This window comes from Canis aureus, chromosome 1 (genome assembly GCF_053574225.1).
Source record: "Canis aureus isolate CA01 chromosome 1, VMU_Caureus_v.1.0, whole genome shotgun sequence".
NCBI classification, from domain to species: domain Eukaryota; kingdom Metazoa; phylum Chordata; class Mammalia; order Carnivora; family Canidae; genus Canis; species Canis aureus.
The window spans coordinates 47,453,264-47,472,698 of record NC_135611.1 but is presented as its reverse complement, the minus strand read 5'-3'; the positions used below and the strand labels follow the sequence as shown (position 1 = coordinate 47,472,698).

The following is a 19,435-nucleotide window of genomic DNA, read 5'->3' as shown; positions in this document are numbered from 1 at the left end:
GCATTTCAGCCCAAATGTCATAGTCATTGCCAGGACACACTTAAGAAAAAATCAAAACCTATGAAGTCTATCCCTTAAAACGAGGGTAAATGACAAGAATCAGCAAGAAATCCAAAAAGAAAGATTAGAGATAGTATGAGGAATAAATTGAATATATTTATACAAACCAAATGAAAGCTAATTACATATATAAATGCAACAAAATATATGAACCTGAGAAACACAATATTAAGTTCAAAAATTTGCAAGTTGAAAGTTGTAAGAGAAATCACTCCCACTCTAACAATGAGAACAAACCAGATTAGCTACAAAGCAATTTTTAAAAATATATCATGGAGCTGAGGATACAAATAATTTTAAATGTGTTGAGCCCTTCCCAAGAGAAAAAAAAAAGACAATATCTGCTCTCATTCCTAGGAAAATGGAAGGAAGAACAGAAATCCACCATATCCAGGAGTAAGGAGAAAACAAGTAAATTTCTAGCAAGTTTAACAGCCATATAGTTGACCCTACAGATACGAATTCCAGGGAGCCTGGGACACAGAGTACCAGCCAACTCCTTCCCACTGATCTTCACCAAAAACACAGCAAGAATACACCAAAGGCTGGGGGTAGGGCAGGAGAGTTGAGAGGCAACTGCCCTGGTTTTGAGAAGGAAAGGATCTTCTCAAGGGTAAGGCAGGGGTCAGAGCATAAAAACTGAGAAAACCTCCCTTATGCACTTCAGGCCCTCACCCTAAGCATTGCAGCAGCACTCCGAACGCTGAGACCAGACTGCTAGACAAAGAGAGATGTGCTGAAATGAAGAAGGTTCATACAGTACTAAAAGCAAACTCCCAAGTAACCCAAAATGCTAATGGACTGGCTGACAAATCTTTCACAGTTGGGTAAGCTGATGCTGGCCTATGAAGTATAAAGAAATCTTAAGAATTCAGACTCCCCCCCCTCAAAAAAAAATAATTCAGATCCCAATTCCTGCTGAAGGGAAAGTCTCTGCCCTCGAAACATTTGAGCTCAATGATGAAACAGATCTAACTAAAGCTTCAGGGAAGACCACACCCATTTTAATAAAAAACTAGATTGACTGAGCCCACACACTGGTGGCCTGATAAAAGGCATGCCCTTTTAAATTGCTGTGTCCTCTACAACTCTTTTACACACTATATCTGGCATGCAATCAAAAATTATGAGACTCACAAAGATGGGAGAAAATATAACCCATAGTCAAGAGAAGAAATAGCCAAAAGAAGTAGACCCAGAGATGATAAAGCTGTTGGAATCATTAGGCAAGGAATTCAGAATAACTACCAGAAAAATAGATAGATACATAGATACATAAATACATAGATAGATCGATCCAGTGGAAAATATGGACATGAATGGATGGAGAATTTCAGGAGAATAGAAGTTATTTCTTAGACTATATAAAAAACTATTTTTTTAAATGTAGAAACACTCAAAATAAAAAAAAAGACAACACAGATGGTTTAACATAAACAAGACACAGCAGAGGAAAGGATCAGTAAACATAAAGTCAGACCAATAGGAATTATTCAAACTGGAACACACACACACACACACACACACACACACACACACACAAAGAGTATTAATAAAAACATAGGACAAGAAAGGCACAAAATAAATATCTGAAGAAATACTGGATAAAAAATTTTATAAAACTAATGAAAGATATCAACCCACAGATCCCAGAAGTCTTAGCAAACCCTGAGCCATATCAGTAGAAAAAAAAAAAAAAACTACACCTTGGCATGTGTAGTTGAAACCAAACAAGATACACACACACAAAAAAAAAAAAGATAAAGAGAAAATCACCTGGGAAAAAACTCACAGGGGAAAACATTAAAAATAAAGGCTAACTTCTCATCAGAAACAAGAGATTAGAAGACAATGAGCCAATCTCTTAAAGCTCTGATTCAAACAACTATCAAACTAGAATTCTATATCCAGTGAAAATATCTTCTGTCCTTTAAAAATGAAGGCAAACATTTTCAGAAGAAGCAAAATCTCAAAGAAACTGTAACCAGCAGATCTGCATCAGGAAATGCTAAAAGAATTACTTTAGGCCAAAGGGAAATGATGTAGATGGAAGAAATAAATAGTACTAGAAATGATATGTAAATATAAAATTCTATTTAAAATTATCTCTATTTTATATATGTATAAATGTATGTTTTTTTAGATTTTATATGTTTTACTTTAAAATATATTTGCTTCATATATATATATTTATTTATGTTTCTGTTACATACTACTGACAACTTTAAAGTAGTAACATTACTGGGTTTATACACACACCAATGACAATAGAGTCACAAAGGGTGGGAGAAGGAAGTAGAATTATAATGTTTTAGGTTTCCTACATTATTTGTGAAGTATAGTATTACTATTTGGAGGTTGACCATGACAGGGTAAAGAGACATATTCTTATCTCCTACATAACTACTAAAAAAAATACAAAGAAATATAGCTGAAAATTTTAAAGGAAATAAAATGGAATATTCAAAATATGCAGTTCATCTAAATGAAGGCTAGAAGGAGAAAAGAGAAATAATACATATTACATAAACACAAAACAAATGCCAAAATCATAAACTTAAACTTAACAATAAAATTTGAATATGGACTGTTGTAGCCACATTAAATTTACTGAAATTGATACTATTATAGCTGACTCTTGAACAAAATGGGGATTGGAGTGCCAACCCCACTTTATCCCTACACAGCTGAAAACTGGTGTATAACTTTCAACATCCTCAAAATTTAACTACTTGCATAGCCTCCTGTTGACCAGCAGCCTTATGGATAACATAAATAGTCCATTAACACATGTTTTGTATGCTATATGTATTATACACTGTACTATTGCAGTCAAGTAAGCTAAAGGAAAGAAAATGCTACTAAGAAAACCATAGGAAGAACAAATACATTTATAGTACCGTACTGTGAAAAAAAAATCATACTTAAGTGAACCAGCACAGCTCAAACCTGTGTTGTTCAAGGGTTAAGGATACTATTTACAGAAGAAAAATTTTCTTAAGAATTAAATGTTGAAAAATGTGGGTAGAAAAGGACACAATGTCTGTAATTTACTCTTTAATGGTCCAGAGAGAGGGAGGGAAAAGAACAGAGATGGAGAGTTTTTAATACCTATAAAAATTTCTTTACACATACAAAAGAAATTTGTTCACATTTTTTTACATAAAAAAATAAGCCAAACTAAACAAACTATTGTTTGGGAATGCACACATTAAAAGACCTTGAGGAAAAATAAATAAATAAATAAATAAATAAATAAATAAATAAATAAATGACCTTGAGGAAAAAGAGGCAAGGCATTAACACTGATGAAAGCTCAGGTGGTGATGACCTCAGGAAGAGGCAGGGAGATGAAACCCAGAGGGTGTGAGTAGATTCAAAAGCCCTGGTATCAGTGTGGTTCTTGAGTTGAGTGGTAGTTTCACAAGTACTCTTTACAGTATTTTATTTCAAAACTTGCATACATGTTACATAGAATCTTCTTAGGATTCTAATATTACAGTTTTTAAAGAGCAGAAATTGAGGAGGTAGATCATCCAGTTTATAAAAATTAGTTTGAATTGATATCAACGTTTATAGTTAGGAAAGAACTAAACGAAAGCATTAAAATGGTCCCCAATCCTTACCTGAATCAACTTTTTATCAGATCCAAAGTCCTGGATGTAACTAATTAGGAGTATCTAATGAGGGACACCTGGGTGGCTCAGTGGTTGATCGTCTGCCTGTAGCTCAGGTAGTGATCTTGGGGTCCTGGGATCAAGTCCCATATTGGGCTCCCTGCATGGAGCCTGCTTCTACCTCTGCCTCCCTCTCTCTGTCTCTCATGAATAAATAAATAAAATCTTAAAAAAAAAAAGGGAAATATCTATTAACCACCAATGTTCTCCCTTTCCTAACAACCTCAGCTGCAAAAAAAAAAAAAAAAAAAAAAAAAAAAAATGAATACACTTCCTTAAAACACTTAATTTGAATTCTCTTGCTAAGACACAGTAACTCTGCAATGAATAAATTACGTGCAACATTGCTCTGCAAAGGAAAAATCTCCAGGTTTTGTAGACATGGCCCACTAAATAATTGACCATCATTACCCTATTATAGAAACCTACAGGCGTCCTTTCTGTGTGACTTCCTATCACTTCCCACTAGCTGAGAGTCAACAGGATCCTTAAGAGTTTTATTAAGTAAATTCAATATCCAAAGTCAAGAACCCATAAAATGTGAAATTATTCCAGGTACTGGTAGTAGAGGGTAACATTCTTATATATCACAGAGTGCTTTATTTGCTTACAGCATTTAGTTAAAAAAAAAAAAAAGAAAAGAAAAGAAAAGAAAGAAAAGAAAACCTAGGAAAAAGTCTTAGTTAGCCAAGTAAATATCCCAACTCTGTCACTAGTTTTCTAAGTAACTAAGAAAACCTTTTATTTCCTCTGCTTCAATTAATGAATTTGAAAAAGGATGAGACCTGCTTCTAAAATCAGAAGAATTACAACTAATAATCAAAAATTCTAAGCCAAATGTGTTCTAGAAGGCATTATTATGTTATTAATGTTGAAGACTTTACATGATGAAGAACTAAAGCACAAGGAAGTTATTTTTTAGTTTCAATATTACCATTATTCCATAAACAGCAAATATTTACTGAGAGCCAGCTATGTACCAGATACTATTTTAAGTCCTAGAGTACAATTGTGAACAAAACTAACGCATTCCCTATCCTCACGGAACTTACATGTGTTGATCTTGCACACAAATGAAAGGATTAGCACCCTCAGGTCAAGAGCTCAATAATAAGGTTTTGAAGCCACTTAAAATTCTTGTGTGGGGGCAGCCCGGGTGGCTCAGCGGTTTGGCGCCGCCTTCGGCCCAGGGAGTAATCCTGGACACCCAGGATCGAGTCCCACGTCAGGCTCCCTGCATGGAGCCTGCTTCTCCCTCTGCCTGTCTCTCTGCCTCTCTCTCTCGCTCTGTGACTCTCATGAATAAATCAATAAAATCTTTAGGAAAAAAAAAAATCTTGTGTGGATCCACAGTGGGTTACAGAGTGTCCCTGACACCATCTACTTGGTTAATAGGAAATGTTCAGGGTAACATCCTGATGGTCATCTACTATCAATCCTGTGGTGTTCTACAGTGCACAGCATGGCCAGCATCTGGCCAGAAGACAGGGCACTTCCCGTATGTTTCCTGAGATGGCGGATAACTTGATGCAGTTCTGAATAGGACAGTTGAGAAAAGACAGGGTCCTTATATATTATAAGGGTAGTATCTTCTACTGAATAATAAAGGATTTCCAATTTATAAGGGAGAGATTATTATTGGAAATAGCACCTTTGTTTATGGGGGACAGTCCCTTGTTCCATCTTCAAAGCAAACATCACCCCAGTTCTACTACCAGTCAGTCATCAACTACTTCAAAGGGGATTAGCCAAAGAAAGAAGGAGGAAGAGGAGGAGGAGGAAGAAGAAACAAAGGGAAGGAGGGAGAGGAAAAGGAAGGGAGAAGGGAAGGAGAGGGGAGACGAAAAAACGTGGCTTTAAAAAAAAATCATCAGTGGTGATGAGGATTAAGGAGGGCACCTGATGTGACTGAGCACCGGGTGTTATACACAACTGATAAATTATCGAACACTACATCTGAAACTAACTATGTACTATATGTTGGCTAATTGAATTTAATATTTTTAAAAAATCGATGGACTTCCAGTGATGAGAAATTTAGGACTGCTTCCACACTCCCAAGTGTTTCCACCCCAATGACATCTGTGGCCACAGCACATAAATGGGAGACCGTCAAGTCCTAGATCTGAGCAGGTCTCCCCTCACATCACAGCGGCTTCTGGAAACATGAGCCTCACCTGGATGCCTGGTTCATCTCTTTCTTTCTGCCCCTGTGATCAGAGACTACAAGATGTCAATAGTTCAGGACCAAAGACTTTTTATTTTCAAAATCTCAACTCAAAACATAAGCAGGCTGTACATTTGTGTGGGTCAGAGAAGAAGAGATGAAGAAATTTATAATGTTCACTGATCTTTTCAAATCTTTTCAAATTATCTTCTGGGGATGTGAGAATGAGGATGTTGCTTTGAGTCTCAGGTGGGCCAGGCCCTCAGTAACTGCAAGGAGCAGTGACAGGTCTCTCAACAGCACTGCCACAGCTTCCTTCCATCCTGAATACAGCTACAAAATGCTGACACTCTATCAGTATGTATGCTGAATACGAGATGCCTCAAAATACATAGCCTGGCCCTACTTGAAAATGAGTGGAGTTGCATCAGGTTGCTTCTAGTAGTTTTCTTTACCGTCTTCACAGTTCTAAGATGGTAGCTCTGAAAACAGAAGTGAAATCCAGTCCCTGCTTCTTGGATGCTTCCTCCGTGCTCCTGCCCAGGTCTGGACAAGTGGGGGTCCTGGACATCTCTGCAGGACTCCCCCTGAAGGGGGAAGAGTGGAGTCACTCCTCAGACTCATATAGAAATCTTCATTTCAACTGCAAACTACACAGTTCTGCATTATTTTCAGCCCAATATACTATCACTGTTATACTTACTAACTCACTCCCTTCTTCAAAGGCTCTCAGAAAAGGTAGTGGTTTGGAGGCTACTTCTAAGGTTTGCTCTAAAAATATGTGCTGTTAATTGAGTACTTACTTTGGATGAGACATTGTACAAACTATACCTTTTCATTTGATCTTTGTACCACTTTAAGGTAGATATTATTGATCCCATTTAACAGATGGGAAAACTGAGGCTTAGAAACGTCAAATTCTGTGCCCAGGGTCATACTTCTAGTTAGAACCCTGGGATCTGTCCTTCCCAAGCCCATTCCTGTAAGCACTCTTCTATACTTGCAGGGAGAATGGCACCATGGATCAGAAAGGGCAATGGCTTTGTAGTCAGAAGCCAGGCCACTAATTAGTATGTGACCCTCAGTGGTCTTTTCATCTCTCGATGCCTGTCACCTCACCTGCACTGTGGGAATAATCACCCCACACACACACCCTGCCTTTTTCTCAGGGGTCGGAGGCACTATCAACACCTGTTGCTGTGCTCCAATAGGTCATTTTCTCCAGTAGGAACTTCTTTGTCCTCTGTTCAAGGTTGGGAATGAGAAGTGGGGTGGGGGAAGAACTGCAGGAAAAGGAAGTCTGAAGCGAAGTCCTGTGTCTTCTTTTCAAATGTTGCACTTGCCTTTTGTAACTCTATGGGGAAACATGGACTCTAATGTTTGAACATGAATTCTACTAATATTAAAGTTATCTGGACATGAAATTAATCCAAATAGGCAAACACTATAGTATGTGTCCAATAAATAACTAAAGAAAGAGCTTAGAAGGAAGGCAGGCCTGGCAGTGAGCAGACAAAACTGGCATTTTCTCCTGATCTCTTTTAGGCTGCTGGCATTTCATCTCCTATGCATGGAACTAATTGCTTCTCTGAGTCTATCAAATTAATTTGGCCAAAGTTATTTAATTTCACTTTGTCATTAGCAATGATAAAGAACTTAAAAGCAACATAGTGACACTATTCTTAGCCAAACCATAATATTCTATAGTTTGAACACAGCCCTATGATTTTTCCCAACCGAGGCATCAGGCTAGGATTGGCCTATTTTCTTGAAATTTCAAATTGCCTAATTGAAACAACACTCATGGAGACCACACACACACACACACACACACACACACACACAGCCTATCTAAAAATGAAGCTATCAATAGTAGCTAATAAAATCCCAGCACACATGTTTATTCCTACAGCCATCCGTTAGCATAATGCTGACGCAGAGAAAGATCCCTAACAATCTTCTAGTGAGGACTTTGGGGAACTCTTGAAGAAACACACACAGAGCTTAAAAGGTAAAAATGAATTTATGATGGTTTGCTTAAAAGCAGTACTTGAATAAAGAAAATGAAAGATAGTAAGTATAACTAGTGGGGATCTCTAACCATACAGTGGGGATTGGAGTGTACGCAGAAAATGAAACATTCATCATCCTGCAGGAAACACCTGTGGCTGAAGCTCACAAAATTAACCTATTTTCCCCACCATTAAAAGTGCTAAAAAGAGCAAAAATGCCAATATAGATCAGTTCAAAAATTTTTTTACCTTTAGGAACATAGTGAATACTATCTATCTAGAAGACCACCTCTAGGGAAAGCCACCATTAGAAGGATGGTATTTGTGTTCAACCACAGAGCATTGTCACTCCAGTGCCTGAATCTATTATGACTCAGACCCGAGTCTGTAAGGATGAGTGGCTGGCTCTGGAGGGGGACAAGGGGATTAACAGAGGAACAGAGCATTTCTCCTGCCATTCCCAAAGCCTTTGCACACCTCCCCCTCCCATCCCCAAGGTCCCCAACAGGCTCTACCCTAGCTGCAAATGTGCCCCAAAGTTCAACTTCTGGGAGAGACCTGGGAAATTTACATAGTCAGAAAGGAAGGGGTTGTGTGTGAGGCCTGGGGGAGGTGCGTGGCTCACCTGTGAGATCTCTCTCCTCACCTGGTCTAACTCAATCCTGCTAAAACCGTGCATCATAGCACAATGCCAGAGAAAAAATGTTTCCCCCCAGAGTCACAGGGCTTTACATGAAAAGTATTACATTGTCAAGAGAGCATTCGTTTCTGATAGAGATAGCATTTGTAATACCAGACACTGGGCACAAAATCAGAGCCTATTAATACTTATCAAAGACAAAAGTAAATAAACACAAAGGTTTAATTAACCCTATGCAACGGAAGATGGAGACTGAATGGGTATCATGCCCCATCATTAAGCCAGGTAAGGAAACACAAAGCACTCCCCAATAACGGTATTGTCTCCTTTTAAGTGTGTGTGTGGGGGGTGTGGCTACAACTTTTATTGTGTATAGGACACCAAGAATTACATAAGAAGCTGCATTGCAAATGTTGGACCCAATAAAAGCAATTGAAATTGATTCTGGAATGTGGTTAAAGTACTTTATCTAATCTATTAATAAATAAGAAGATCTTTCATTAGTTGGCAGGAGGACAGTCGCTAGTGGCCAACCTGATTTTCCTGAAAACGGAGAAGACCAGCATGCACCTTTTCTTTTTTCTTTTTTTTTTTTCAAATCAAAGCCCTAAAGTCCCAAAGTGCTGTTTCTGGAAACCGAAGTTACCATGCAGTGTCCGACTTTTCCTGAACTGGGCAAAAAAAAAAAAAAAAAAGTCTCGTTTCACCTGTTCCCGAACATTGCGCGGGGCCGTGGGGGGGGGGGGGGAGGGAGGAGGGAGGAGAAAGTGTGTATCTTCAACATTTTTGATCGGAACTTTTTTTAAAAGCGAAGAGTTTGGAGACCACGTTATGGTAACTCGGAAAACTGTGGATCAAAGGCGAGCATCTAAGGAGAACGAAACATTGAAATCATCCTTCCAGGCCCCCTTGGGCAGCCTCCACTTTGAAACAACCAAGATTCTCCACCGCTCAGCGAAGGCACCTAGAAGAGCCGGCGGATGAGCGGCCCGCGATGGGCCCCGGCTCGCGAGCCAGAAGGGAGGCCCACTGCCCTGACGCCCGCGGGGGCTCCAGCCTCCCCTCCCTTCCCGCGCGAGGGCTGCCCCGGGGCTGGCCGGCGGGGCTCCGACTGCACCTGCGAGGCGCGGCGCCGCCCCGCCCCGCCCCGCCCCGCCCCGCCCGGGAGCCCCGAGGCCGCCACGCCCTCCCCGCGCGCCCTGCCCCCTCGCCGCTCCCCAGCCGACCCCGGGCCGCGTCCCCTCCGCGGGCCCGAGCGCCGACAGACCCTCGGGAGCGCAGCAGGGGCAGGCGGGCTCGCATTATGTAACAGCGTGCAGATCCGGCAGGGACGGCTTCTGGAAAACGAAAGTAGCGAGAGGAGGGGCGGGGGGCGGGGGCGGGGGTCGGGGGGGCGAGGGGAGCAGGGCGCCGCGGAGCTTTCGCCGCCACTTACTCGAAGGCGAAGAAGAGTCCGCTAGTGACCAGAATGAGGACGAGAGTCAGGTAGAAGACGCCCGTCTGCCGGGCCATCATGATCCTGCCGTTGCAGAAGAACTTGTTTCTGCCCGGGAAAACCTCCCATTTCCTCCGGGCCGCGATTTTCTTCTTCTTGTGGGGCGACTCCATGGGGGAGGAGCTGTGGGTGCTGATCTGACTGTACTCGCAGTCTTTCATGGGCCCGCCGCCGCCGGGAGGCATCCGCGAGCGCAGCCGGCTGGGGGCGCACGCCCCCCGGAGCCCCCCGGCCGCGCGGGCCCCGCCGAGCCACGACCGCCGCCGGCCGCCCGGCCGCCCCCCGAGCCGCGGCGCCGCGGCCCCTACGCCGGCTGCCGGCTCGGCGACAACTTCGCCGAGGACACCCAGGTTAACCCTCGCGGGAGCCCCGCTGTCATAGCCCGGACCCCCTCCGGGAGGGACGGGGCTCGCCCGCAGCCCGCGGCGGCGGTCCTCAGTCGCTTCCAGCCCGCGCGCCCGGGGCTCCGGGGCCCCCGGTGCGCCGCGCGCCCGCCCCCTCGCGCGGCCCCGCCGCCCCGGCCCGCCGGCCCCCGAGCGCTGCTGCCGCCGCTGCCGCTGCCGCCGCCGCTGCTGCTGCTGCGCCCCGAGGGGACACGAGGCGGCGACCCCCGCGCCGGCTTCCCCGCGAGCCACTGGGGCGCCGCGGCCAGGTTTATTCTAATCCTTCCTCCCGGCGGTGGATCCTCCCCAGGAGAGAGCGATGGAAACTGGGAGGCAGCTCGCGGCACCGGCAACCCCTCCCAGGGGTGGGTGGGGAAACCGAGCACGTTCTTCTGTCAGGAGCGGGCTCGGCGACAGCCCGGGCGCTGCTCGCGCGGCCACCCCGCGCCGGCGCGCCTGGCAGCCGAGCCCAGCCCGCGGCCCCCGCGCGGGGCTGCCGGGGCTGCCGGGGCTGCCGGGGCCGCGGGGGCCGGGGGGCCGGGGGTCGCGGCGGCGGCTCGCTCGGGGCTTCCCGCCCCATAGGGGCCGGGCCGGGCGCAGGGAGGGCCGCCGCGGGGCGAGCGCCACAGACACTTGTTTGCGAGGCTCAGCCCCGGCGCGCGCGCGGCGCTCCGAGCGGGCCCGCCTCCTCCCGGCCCGGGGGGCGGCGGCCCGCGCCCAGCAGCCGAGCTCCTCCTCCGGCTCCTCCTCCTCGCCCGCCCCAGTGCCCTCGGGCGGGCCCGGCACGACCCCCGGGCGGACAGGCGGGCGGGCGCTGGGCGCTCCCCGGCCCCGCTCGCGGACTGCGGCCGCCGCCTCGGCGTGCGCGCACACACACCCACACACACACACACACGCACGCGGCGGCAGGTCCGTGCCAGCGGCTCCCGGGGACCCGAGGAGCCCGCGCCCCCGGAGAGGTGACCCTCCCGGGCCTGCGCCGGCTCTTGCTCTTCCTCCCCCGGCGGGGGCGGGGTGCCCGGCGACGGGATGGGGAGACACTCTACGAGGCGGGCCTGGCTCCGGGGCCAGGTGTCCCGCAGGGAGCGCAGAGCGCTCTGGGTCCCCTGCGGCCCCGAGGACAAGCCCGCGGCGGCCGCGCTGCGCGGGGCTTGCTGCCTCCCAGCCCTTTCTTTCTCACTTCTCCGACACGGCCGCTCGCGATGTACTCGCTTTATTTCTCCCCTTTCCCCCCCGCGAGCTCCCACGGCCGCAGAGGGACCGCCGCTGTCCTCTCCAGCCCGCGCCTCCCCTGCCCGGGGGCCCCGCCCGACCGGCCCGGCCGACGCGCGCCCGGCTCGCGCCCTCCCCGACTTTGCCGCGGGGTCGGAGCCCGCGCCCGGTGGGCACAACCCGTGGGCAGCGGAAAGCGGAGGCAGCCGGGCGGGGACGCTCGATTTTCCGAGCCCCGCTTTCCTTTCACTGCCCACTGGGATGTGTAGTTCTTCCTCTCGCCGACTGACTCCGAGAGCGAGCACGGCTTGGGGAGCAAAGAAACTACAAATCCCGGCATGCCCCGCGACGAAAGCGGGTGCGGCGTGGTGCTGGGCGTTCTGGTGCCGGGAGACGAGCTGGGGACTAACAAAGGGAAGGGTGAGGAGCGGCGGTGCCTGCGAGGGGCTGGGCTCTTGACCCGTGACACGCGTTCTTTATCTAATCTTGACCGCAACCCTGCGAGGCACTATTGTGTCCAGTTTAAAGAATGCTCTACTTGCCAGAGATCGCAGTGCGCCCTGGTGGTGGAGATGGGACGGACCCCAGAGCCCTGGGAGTTTCCTTTACGAAGCGCTTCAGTGTCAAAGGCAGAGGAGCTTGGTGTCTCCAAGAGAGGAGAGGAACTGGGGCCAGTTGGAAGGAGCTGCCTGTGGTAAGGGAAGGGTGGTAGGGATGCCAGTTATCGTAGGGCATGGAACGATGAAGAGTCATGAAAAACGTGGAAATTGACAAGGGTCCCTTCCAGCGCAGGTTAGGGGAACGGAACGGGTCGGATTTGCAACATACAATCAGGATTGGATTTGAACGATTTTGGATTTTGTAGGACAGATGAGCATATTATAGGATCAAGTACCTTGTGACTGCACTACTTAAAACAGCAACAACGACAACGACTGGCAAGGCTTAGACGTTTCAAGTGAAAGGTCTCATATGTGTACCTGTTCTTTAGCTCATCGGATCAAGGGGATGTTCTTCTTACTCAGTTTATAGAATGTACCCTTTCTTCCCGTGTCCAGCTAATAGACTAGATCCATCGACTTCCTGGGCTTTAAAAAGACTCCTATTTTGGTTGTCAAGGAAGCCTTAATTTTTCACTGTTATACTTTTAAAAACTCCTTTTCTGTTAGAGATACTAAAGTATGCGCATGTGCTTTAAAATACTCCATCCCACCCATGCCCAAAACCACGGACGAACGTATAGATGAATCAATACCGGCAAACTATAGAAAATCATTTACATTGGGTGATATATCTTAATTCGTTATCAATTGCCGCAAATTACTACAGATTTAGCAGCTCAAAACAACACCAATTTATTGTCTCATACTTTTTATGGGTCAGGTGTCCAGGCACCTCACCCACCTAAGCAGGGTCCTCTGCTTAGGGTCTTAAGCTACCCTCAAGGGGTTGGCGAGGCTGTGTTTTATTTGGAGGCTCAACTGGAAAAGCATCAGCTTCCTTGCTCACCCAGGTCATTGGCAGATTTTATTTCCTTGCAGCTGTAGGGCTGAAGACTCTGGCTTTTTGCTAGCTGTCAACTGGAGATCGCCCTCAGCTCCTGGAGCTCCTTGTCACATGTCCTTTCCCAACATGGCCACTGATTTCATCAAGCCAGCAAGAAGAGTCCCCGAAATAAGTTTGTCAGCAAGGTGGAATCTTACACATAGGGGTGATCACATAGGGGTGACATCAAACTGCCATATTCTATTGGTTTCCAGCAAGTCACAGGTTTTGCAAACACTCAGGGGAGAGGATTATATACAGGGTATAGACACCAGGATGAGGGGGCCACTCTAGTATCGGTCTATCACAGGGTACAAGAGGATCCATTATGCTAGTCTTATCTATATCTACTTATGTTTATGTTTGAAATTTTCTATAATAAAAAGAAATTATTACTTCTTGAATTATATCTGAGTTTCCTATTGCAAATAAGTTTCTAGATAAGCTGGTATGATTGCTTTCCCTCGTCTCCCTAGAAAGTCCTTTCTTCCCACTGCATGTTTACTTACACCTAGAGCAATAGATTCCCTTAGGACACACACCTAAAGAAATTCACTAGAACCTGGCATGACAGCAACAGGTTTTAGCTCACCATCTAAAAACTACTCTGTAAGGCATGAGTTTACTCATTCATTCATTTCACAGTTGTTTATTTAGGGGCCTACTTTGTGCCAGATGTGTTTTAAGTACTATTTAAGTGGCAGGGATAGACAAAGATCCAAAAACAGACATTTATATTTGAGGACTAGAGGGAGGGGTGGACAAAACAAACAATAAATGGAAATAAAACGCAAACAACAGAAGCAAAGAAATGCTAGATGATGGCAATTTCAGAGAGCATTTACAAGAAAAAAAGCAGGGTCGTGGAATAGAGAGAATTGAGAGAGGGGACACGAGCAGAGAACCAAGTGATAAGAAATAGCAAGTACAAAGGCCTCGAGGCAGATCAAGTCTGGAAGATTCTAGGGGTACTAAGAAAACATGGTCTGGCTGGAATAGAGTGAGGGATGGTAAGAGGGAAGGAAGGCTGGGAGGAAACGGGATCAGTGAGGTGACTGGAATGGATTCCACATGCACTGGGAAGGCACTTAATCTGTGACCACAATTATATTAAGTGGTGACGGGTCAGAAAGAAGAGTAACCTAGAGTACTGGCCTTCGAGGAATGCTTAGATTCCACACTGTAGTGCTAGAAGGACCTCAGTGCATCTAGAATTATAGACCTGAACATTTGTTTTGCATACACGAAAACTGAGGCCAAGAAAAACAATGGCCTGCTAAAAATTCTTTGAGAATTCCTCACAATAGCAAATAATCCGTAAGCGAATCTTGAATTGAAAGAGTTCATCCTCTGATTTAAAGCTTTAGAAAACTGATAACAATTATTTAGTGCCTTTCATGGACAAGACAGTGTGATAAATATGAATATGAAGCATACATATGCTGAATCTGTTAGAGAAGCTATAGCTCAGTTTGGAAACAAGATGGAGACACATAGAGAGTAAATAATGAATTTCTTCAAGATAAGATGAAAATAACTATCTTTTCTGGAGTATCTTCTTGTATTAGGCAATATCCTGGTTCTTTATATGTGTAGCTCACTAGAGCCAGAGGACAACCAGACAGGGCAAGGATTCTTATCAATATTCCACAAGCTCAGAGAAGTGGAGTGATGTGCCCAGGGGTTCATAGCTAGTAAGTAACTGAATCAGGATTCTTCAGCCAGGCATGTATGTGTGATTCCAACCCTTTCTACTCCAGCCTGCCACACAATGGAGACAGTGCTACGTCTGTTGAGCTGCCAGCTGAGTAGACTTGGCTCAGAGTGGGGCTGGGAGCTCTGGCAATTTGGATAGGCAGAAACGAGGGGGCTGGCAATTTGCATAGGCAGCAACGAGGGGGCTAGGATCTCAGGGCAGTGAGACTGGTGGAGGAAACACGTGACAATTCTAGCTGTACTGGAACTGACAAGATTCAAGAGTAAGTAGTTTACTTAGGAAGGGATTCCAGAAAACACCTGGGACAGTGAGGTGAAATAGAAGGAAAAAAGCTACTAGAGCATGCATGATGAAGCAAGTTACCACCAGAGGTGACTGAAGCTCATACCTTCCAGGGGGCACTGGGAAGTAGTGCAGAACCCACCTCACAGTTCCCCGCCAGTGGGGTGAGGAAGCCAATCTTTATCTACCAACCCACCCGTTACTCGTTGAGAGCTCCTTCTGGAAGCATTACTCTGCCTTCTTCACATCTGACCACCCTACTAAAGCTGACATAGTCTGCACCGCATGGGCATCAAAGCACCAAGCTGGGTCTCCCTTGATTGTTGGAAGTATCTTTGATTCTGACGGGTCTTTCCCTGTTTTCACCTGACTTGGTGGGCCCCACTGACAACAAGGTTATGTTATTAACAAAATTAGAGCTTCGTTCCTTTCATCTGAGCAGCTCAAAGCATTCCACAAACCCACCTCAATAACTCTTACAATACCTCCAGGCAGCCAAGAGGAAGAACAGTCTTATGTATGGTGAAAGGGGAAGATATTCAGATCCAGGACATTATATAATTTATATACCTTTTGAGGTCAGGATGAAAGTGCACCCAGTGTGGTCAAAGTACATAGAGGTCAAAGGGACACGGTCTTTTAAGGAGAACTTTGAAGTCACCAGAAAGGGGTTTCTTCTGAGAGCTCTAGGATGGCAGGAAGTAACTGCTGAAATTCCTGTATCAAACAGAATTCTCCGGAAAATCAAACACCCTAATTCCTTCCAATGCAAAGAGTAGGCTCACATCTTTACACATGCTCAGCACATCTGGGAACATCCTAGGTCAAAACATGTAAGGTGTTTTAAGTAACAAAGTTGGGGCTATAGGAAGAAAGTGGATGAAACAGAAAAAAATTAAGATTTTCTTGTAATTTTCCCCAAGTGAGTTTTTCCTGCCTTTTAACACTAAAAAAATTACTTTTGATTTCATAAAAATAATACCTGTGACTGAAAAAATTATATTGCAAAAAAGAAAAATTATATTCACAGAAATAGGAAAAAATGTAAACATTGTTCAAATTCCTATCACCTTAAGATAGTCGTTAACATTTTGTTGACCATCCTTATATAATTATATAATTCATTTCCCAGACATACACATATATCATTTAACAAAAATGGAATCATACCATGCATGTTGTTTGCATCCTGTATGCTTTTTTATTTTTTAAAAATTATTTTTATTGGAGTTCAATTTGCCAACATTTAGCCTAACACCCAGTGCTCATCCTGCCAAGTGCCCCCCTCATTGCCCATCACCCAGTCACCCCAACCCCCCACCCACCTCCCTTTCCACTACCCCTTGTTCATTTCCCAGAGTTAGGTGTCTCTCATGTTTTGTCACCCTCACTGATATTTTCACTCATTTTCTCTCCTTTTATTCCCTTTCACTAATTTTTATATTCCCCAAATGAATGAGACCATATAATGTTTGTCCTTTTCCGATTGACTTATTTCACTCATGTATGCTTTTTTTAAATTGTAGTATTTTTTCCCTTCATTCCCAACCCCCACTCTTTCCCAAGTAATCATGGTTAACAAAATATATCCTTCTCCAGGCTCATATAATTATAGGCAAACACAGATACAGTCCACGCTCCATTTTCTTCAACTGTCCTAATCATGTTCTTTATAGCTAATTTGTCCCCATTCGGGATCCAGCCCAGGCTCATACATGGCACTTTGTGCCTAGATCTCTGGAGTCTTCTGCCATGTGGACCAGCCACATTACTTCCTGTTTTTTCTACTTGATATTGACATTTCAGAAGAGTACAGACCATCTATTTTTATACAGTGTCATCCAATTTGGGTTTGTCTGGTGTTTCTTCACAATAAAACTCAAGTTAGGACCCTCAGCTTGTGCACACAGGCAACATAGTTGAAACTACCAGACACCTGCCGCATTCAGGCCCGCTGCGTCTTCTGGGCCTATGGTTCATCACACAATTTTTTTTCAAGTAAGTAGGTTCCATGCCCTATGTGGGGTTTGGACTACCACCCTGAGACCAAGAGTCCCGTGCTCTACCAAATGAGCCAGCCAGGCCCCTCCTCATGCGATTTTCAAGAAGCATGTTCATACTGCTTCCAGCTACAGGTGCTGGATAAAGCTGGAACGTGCCTCAAGCCCAAGCCAAAACAGACACTCAAAATACAGACCCTTGTTAATTGAGAAGCAGAAGAGTATGCACTCAGTTTTAAAGCAGCAAAAATTGTGAAGGGCAGTCTCCAAAACTCCTTTGCTTATGACTCATAAAACATGCAACAGAACGGTAAACATGATGGTGAAAGAAGCTTCCCATCAGCGATGAGAAACAGCAGTTCTACACTGCCAAGATGAAACACCTGCTGGAGGACTCAGGAGAATAAAGCTCAGTATTCTGCAAGGGGTTCCAACCATGAGAGCCTGGCCCTGGTGTTCAGAACACCTACATCTGCAGCCAACGCCCATCTGCTCCTCAGAGGACGAGAGCAAAACAAACACCTCCCTCAACTGAAAATGCTGCTTAGTCAGAAAGAATTCCAAAAGCATCTAAAGTGGATTTCAGAAATTTCTTGTCTCCTCTGCAAAGAATGGATTTTCACAAATGTCTAATGTTATTTCTGAAGTAAAGCTGGCCAGCACAACAACTTGCTGGACTTCTATTTATTCTCTGAATATGTGGAAACCAAATCCCAAAACATACTTCTCTTGGCATCCTTGGCATTTCTGGGGAACAAAAATCTCATTGGAGTGAAAAACTGAAACCTACCTACGTCAAAGGTTGGCTGCGAGATCAAAAAAATATTCAGAAATGCCTTGTAAATAATAAATGTATGTGCAAGTATTAATTGTATTTTTATTATTTTCCCTTTTCTCAGATATTTTTACTATTTATATTGTTTTCTTTCAAAAGGCAAGTGAGACCTTTATGAAAGCATCGACTTCTACTCATCTGGATTTCTGTGGTCAATAGGTCAATTCCCCCTAATTCAGGGGGGAAAAAAAAGTATGTCTTTGTTCTACCAAAAACATCCACATAACAATATATTTGTAAAATCTGAAGTTTATTCCTGTTTTAGGTGTAAAAATATCAAAGATATTCTTAATTATAGGTACATTGATGAGATAAAAAAGCAAATATATTTACAGAAATTTTCATTTTTATAACTTTCTGTAATTCCTGTGATAATATTTCACCCTAAGAGGCATTTTAATTTGTTCTAGTACAGACTTATTTCTAGGTTTAAAATCATTTCACAACATAACAGCGTAAGTTATGCTTTAGCTCTCTTACATCTTTTCTGGTATGACATGAATATAAGTTATTGTTTTTTTGTGGGTCTGCTGTTTTTTTATTTGAGAGAGAGAGAAAAAAAGAGAGAGAGAGAGCATGAGAGAGGAGGTGGGGAGAGGCAGAGGGAAAAGCAGACTCCCCACTGAGTAGGGAGCCCAAAGTGGGGCTCCATCCTAGGACCCTGAGATCCTGATCTGACTTGAAGGCAGATGCTTAACCGACTAAGCCACTCAGGAGCCCCTAAGTTATTGGTTTTTTTTTAATAAGCAGCATTATTTCAACCTTTCTATTTAGCCTATTTATAAAATATGCTGAAAAAAATCAGGTTATGCATTTTAGTAGACTTATCAGTAATGTGATCTTGTGCCCTTCTCAACATCGAGTCAAATGATGTTGCTTTGTCTCAACATTGGTGAGGTTCATTTTGATCATTAGGTAAAATAGTTCCACCATATTCTTCCAATATAAAGTTACTACTTTTCCTTCGTAAGTTAATAATTACAAAGAATGCAAAATTTTGTTCTTCATCGAACACTCACCCACTAATTTTACCAATTGATGATTTCCTAATTTTATTCTTCCTACCTTCCTTCTTTTCTTCTCTCTCTCTCTCCCACTCTCCCTCTTTTCCTCTCTTTCCCCTCCCCATCTTTCTCCCCTCTCCCCTGTCTCCCTTTTTCTCCATCTCCCCACTCCTGCCCCCTTTCTTGGTAACTTACAGTAATGAAGGACTTTCCCTTCTTCCACATTTATGTACCTGTTCACTCATTTATTTGTATCAGAATGGCCTCCTATATGTTTATATTACTCAATGGCTTATTATCAATAGTTATTTTGATAATCAGATTGTTCCAGATTTGGCCCCTTCAAGCTAAGTCCTGAATAATGTGACGTGACCCAATCATTCCTTGCTTTCCCACTAAACTGACT

The 19,435-nt window shown here is 44.5% G+C and overlaps 1 protein-coding gene and 1 long non-coding RNA gene across 5 annotated transcripts in view; one reads left to right on the top strand and one right to left on the bottom strand.

Annotated features, from left to right (window-relative positions):
- ZDHHC14 (zDHHC palmitoyltransferase 14) overlaps nucleotides 1-10,304 on the bottom strand; it is a 272,945-nt gene extending 262,641 nt beyond the window's left edge. For 2 of the 4 annotated variants that reach the window (XM_077898249.1, XM_077898275.1), the window contains exon 1: nucleotides 9,992-10,301. In XM_077898249.1, the coding sequence (XP_077754375.1) occupies nucleotides 9,992-10,236 (245 nt within the window). In that variant the 5' untranslated portion in view covers nucleotides 10,237-10,301. Of the gene's footprint in view, nucleotides 1-9,991 lie in introns of all 4 variants that reach the window. The other 2 variants (XM_077898268.1, XM_077898258.1) reach the window with 2 other exon arrangements.
- Nucleotides 10,305-11,798: 1,494 nt separating this feature from the next.
- On the top strand, nucleotides 11,799-13,595 carry LOC144284566 (uncharacterized). Its single transcript, XR_013353001.1, has 2 exons — nucleotides 11,799-12,340; nucleotides 13,188-13,595. It is a non-coding gene; the product is annotated as an uncharacterized LOC144284566 (long non-coding RNA).
- The last annotated feature ends 5,840 nt before the right edge of the window (nucleotides 13,596-19,435 follow it).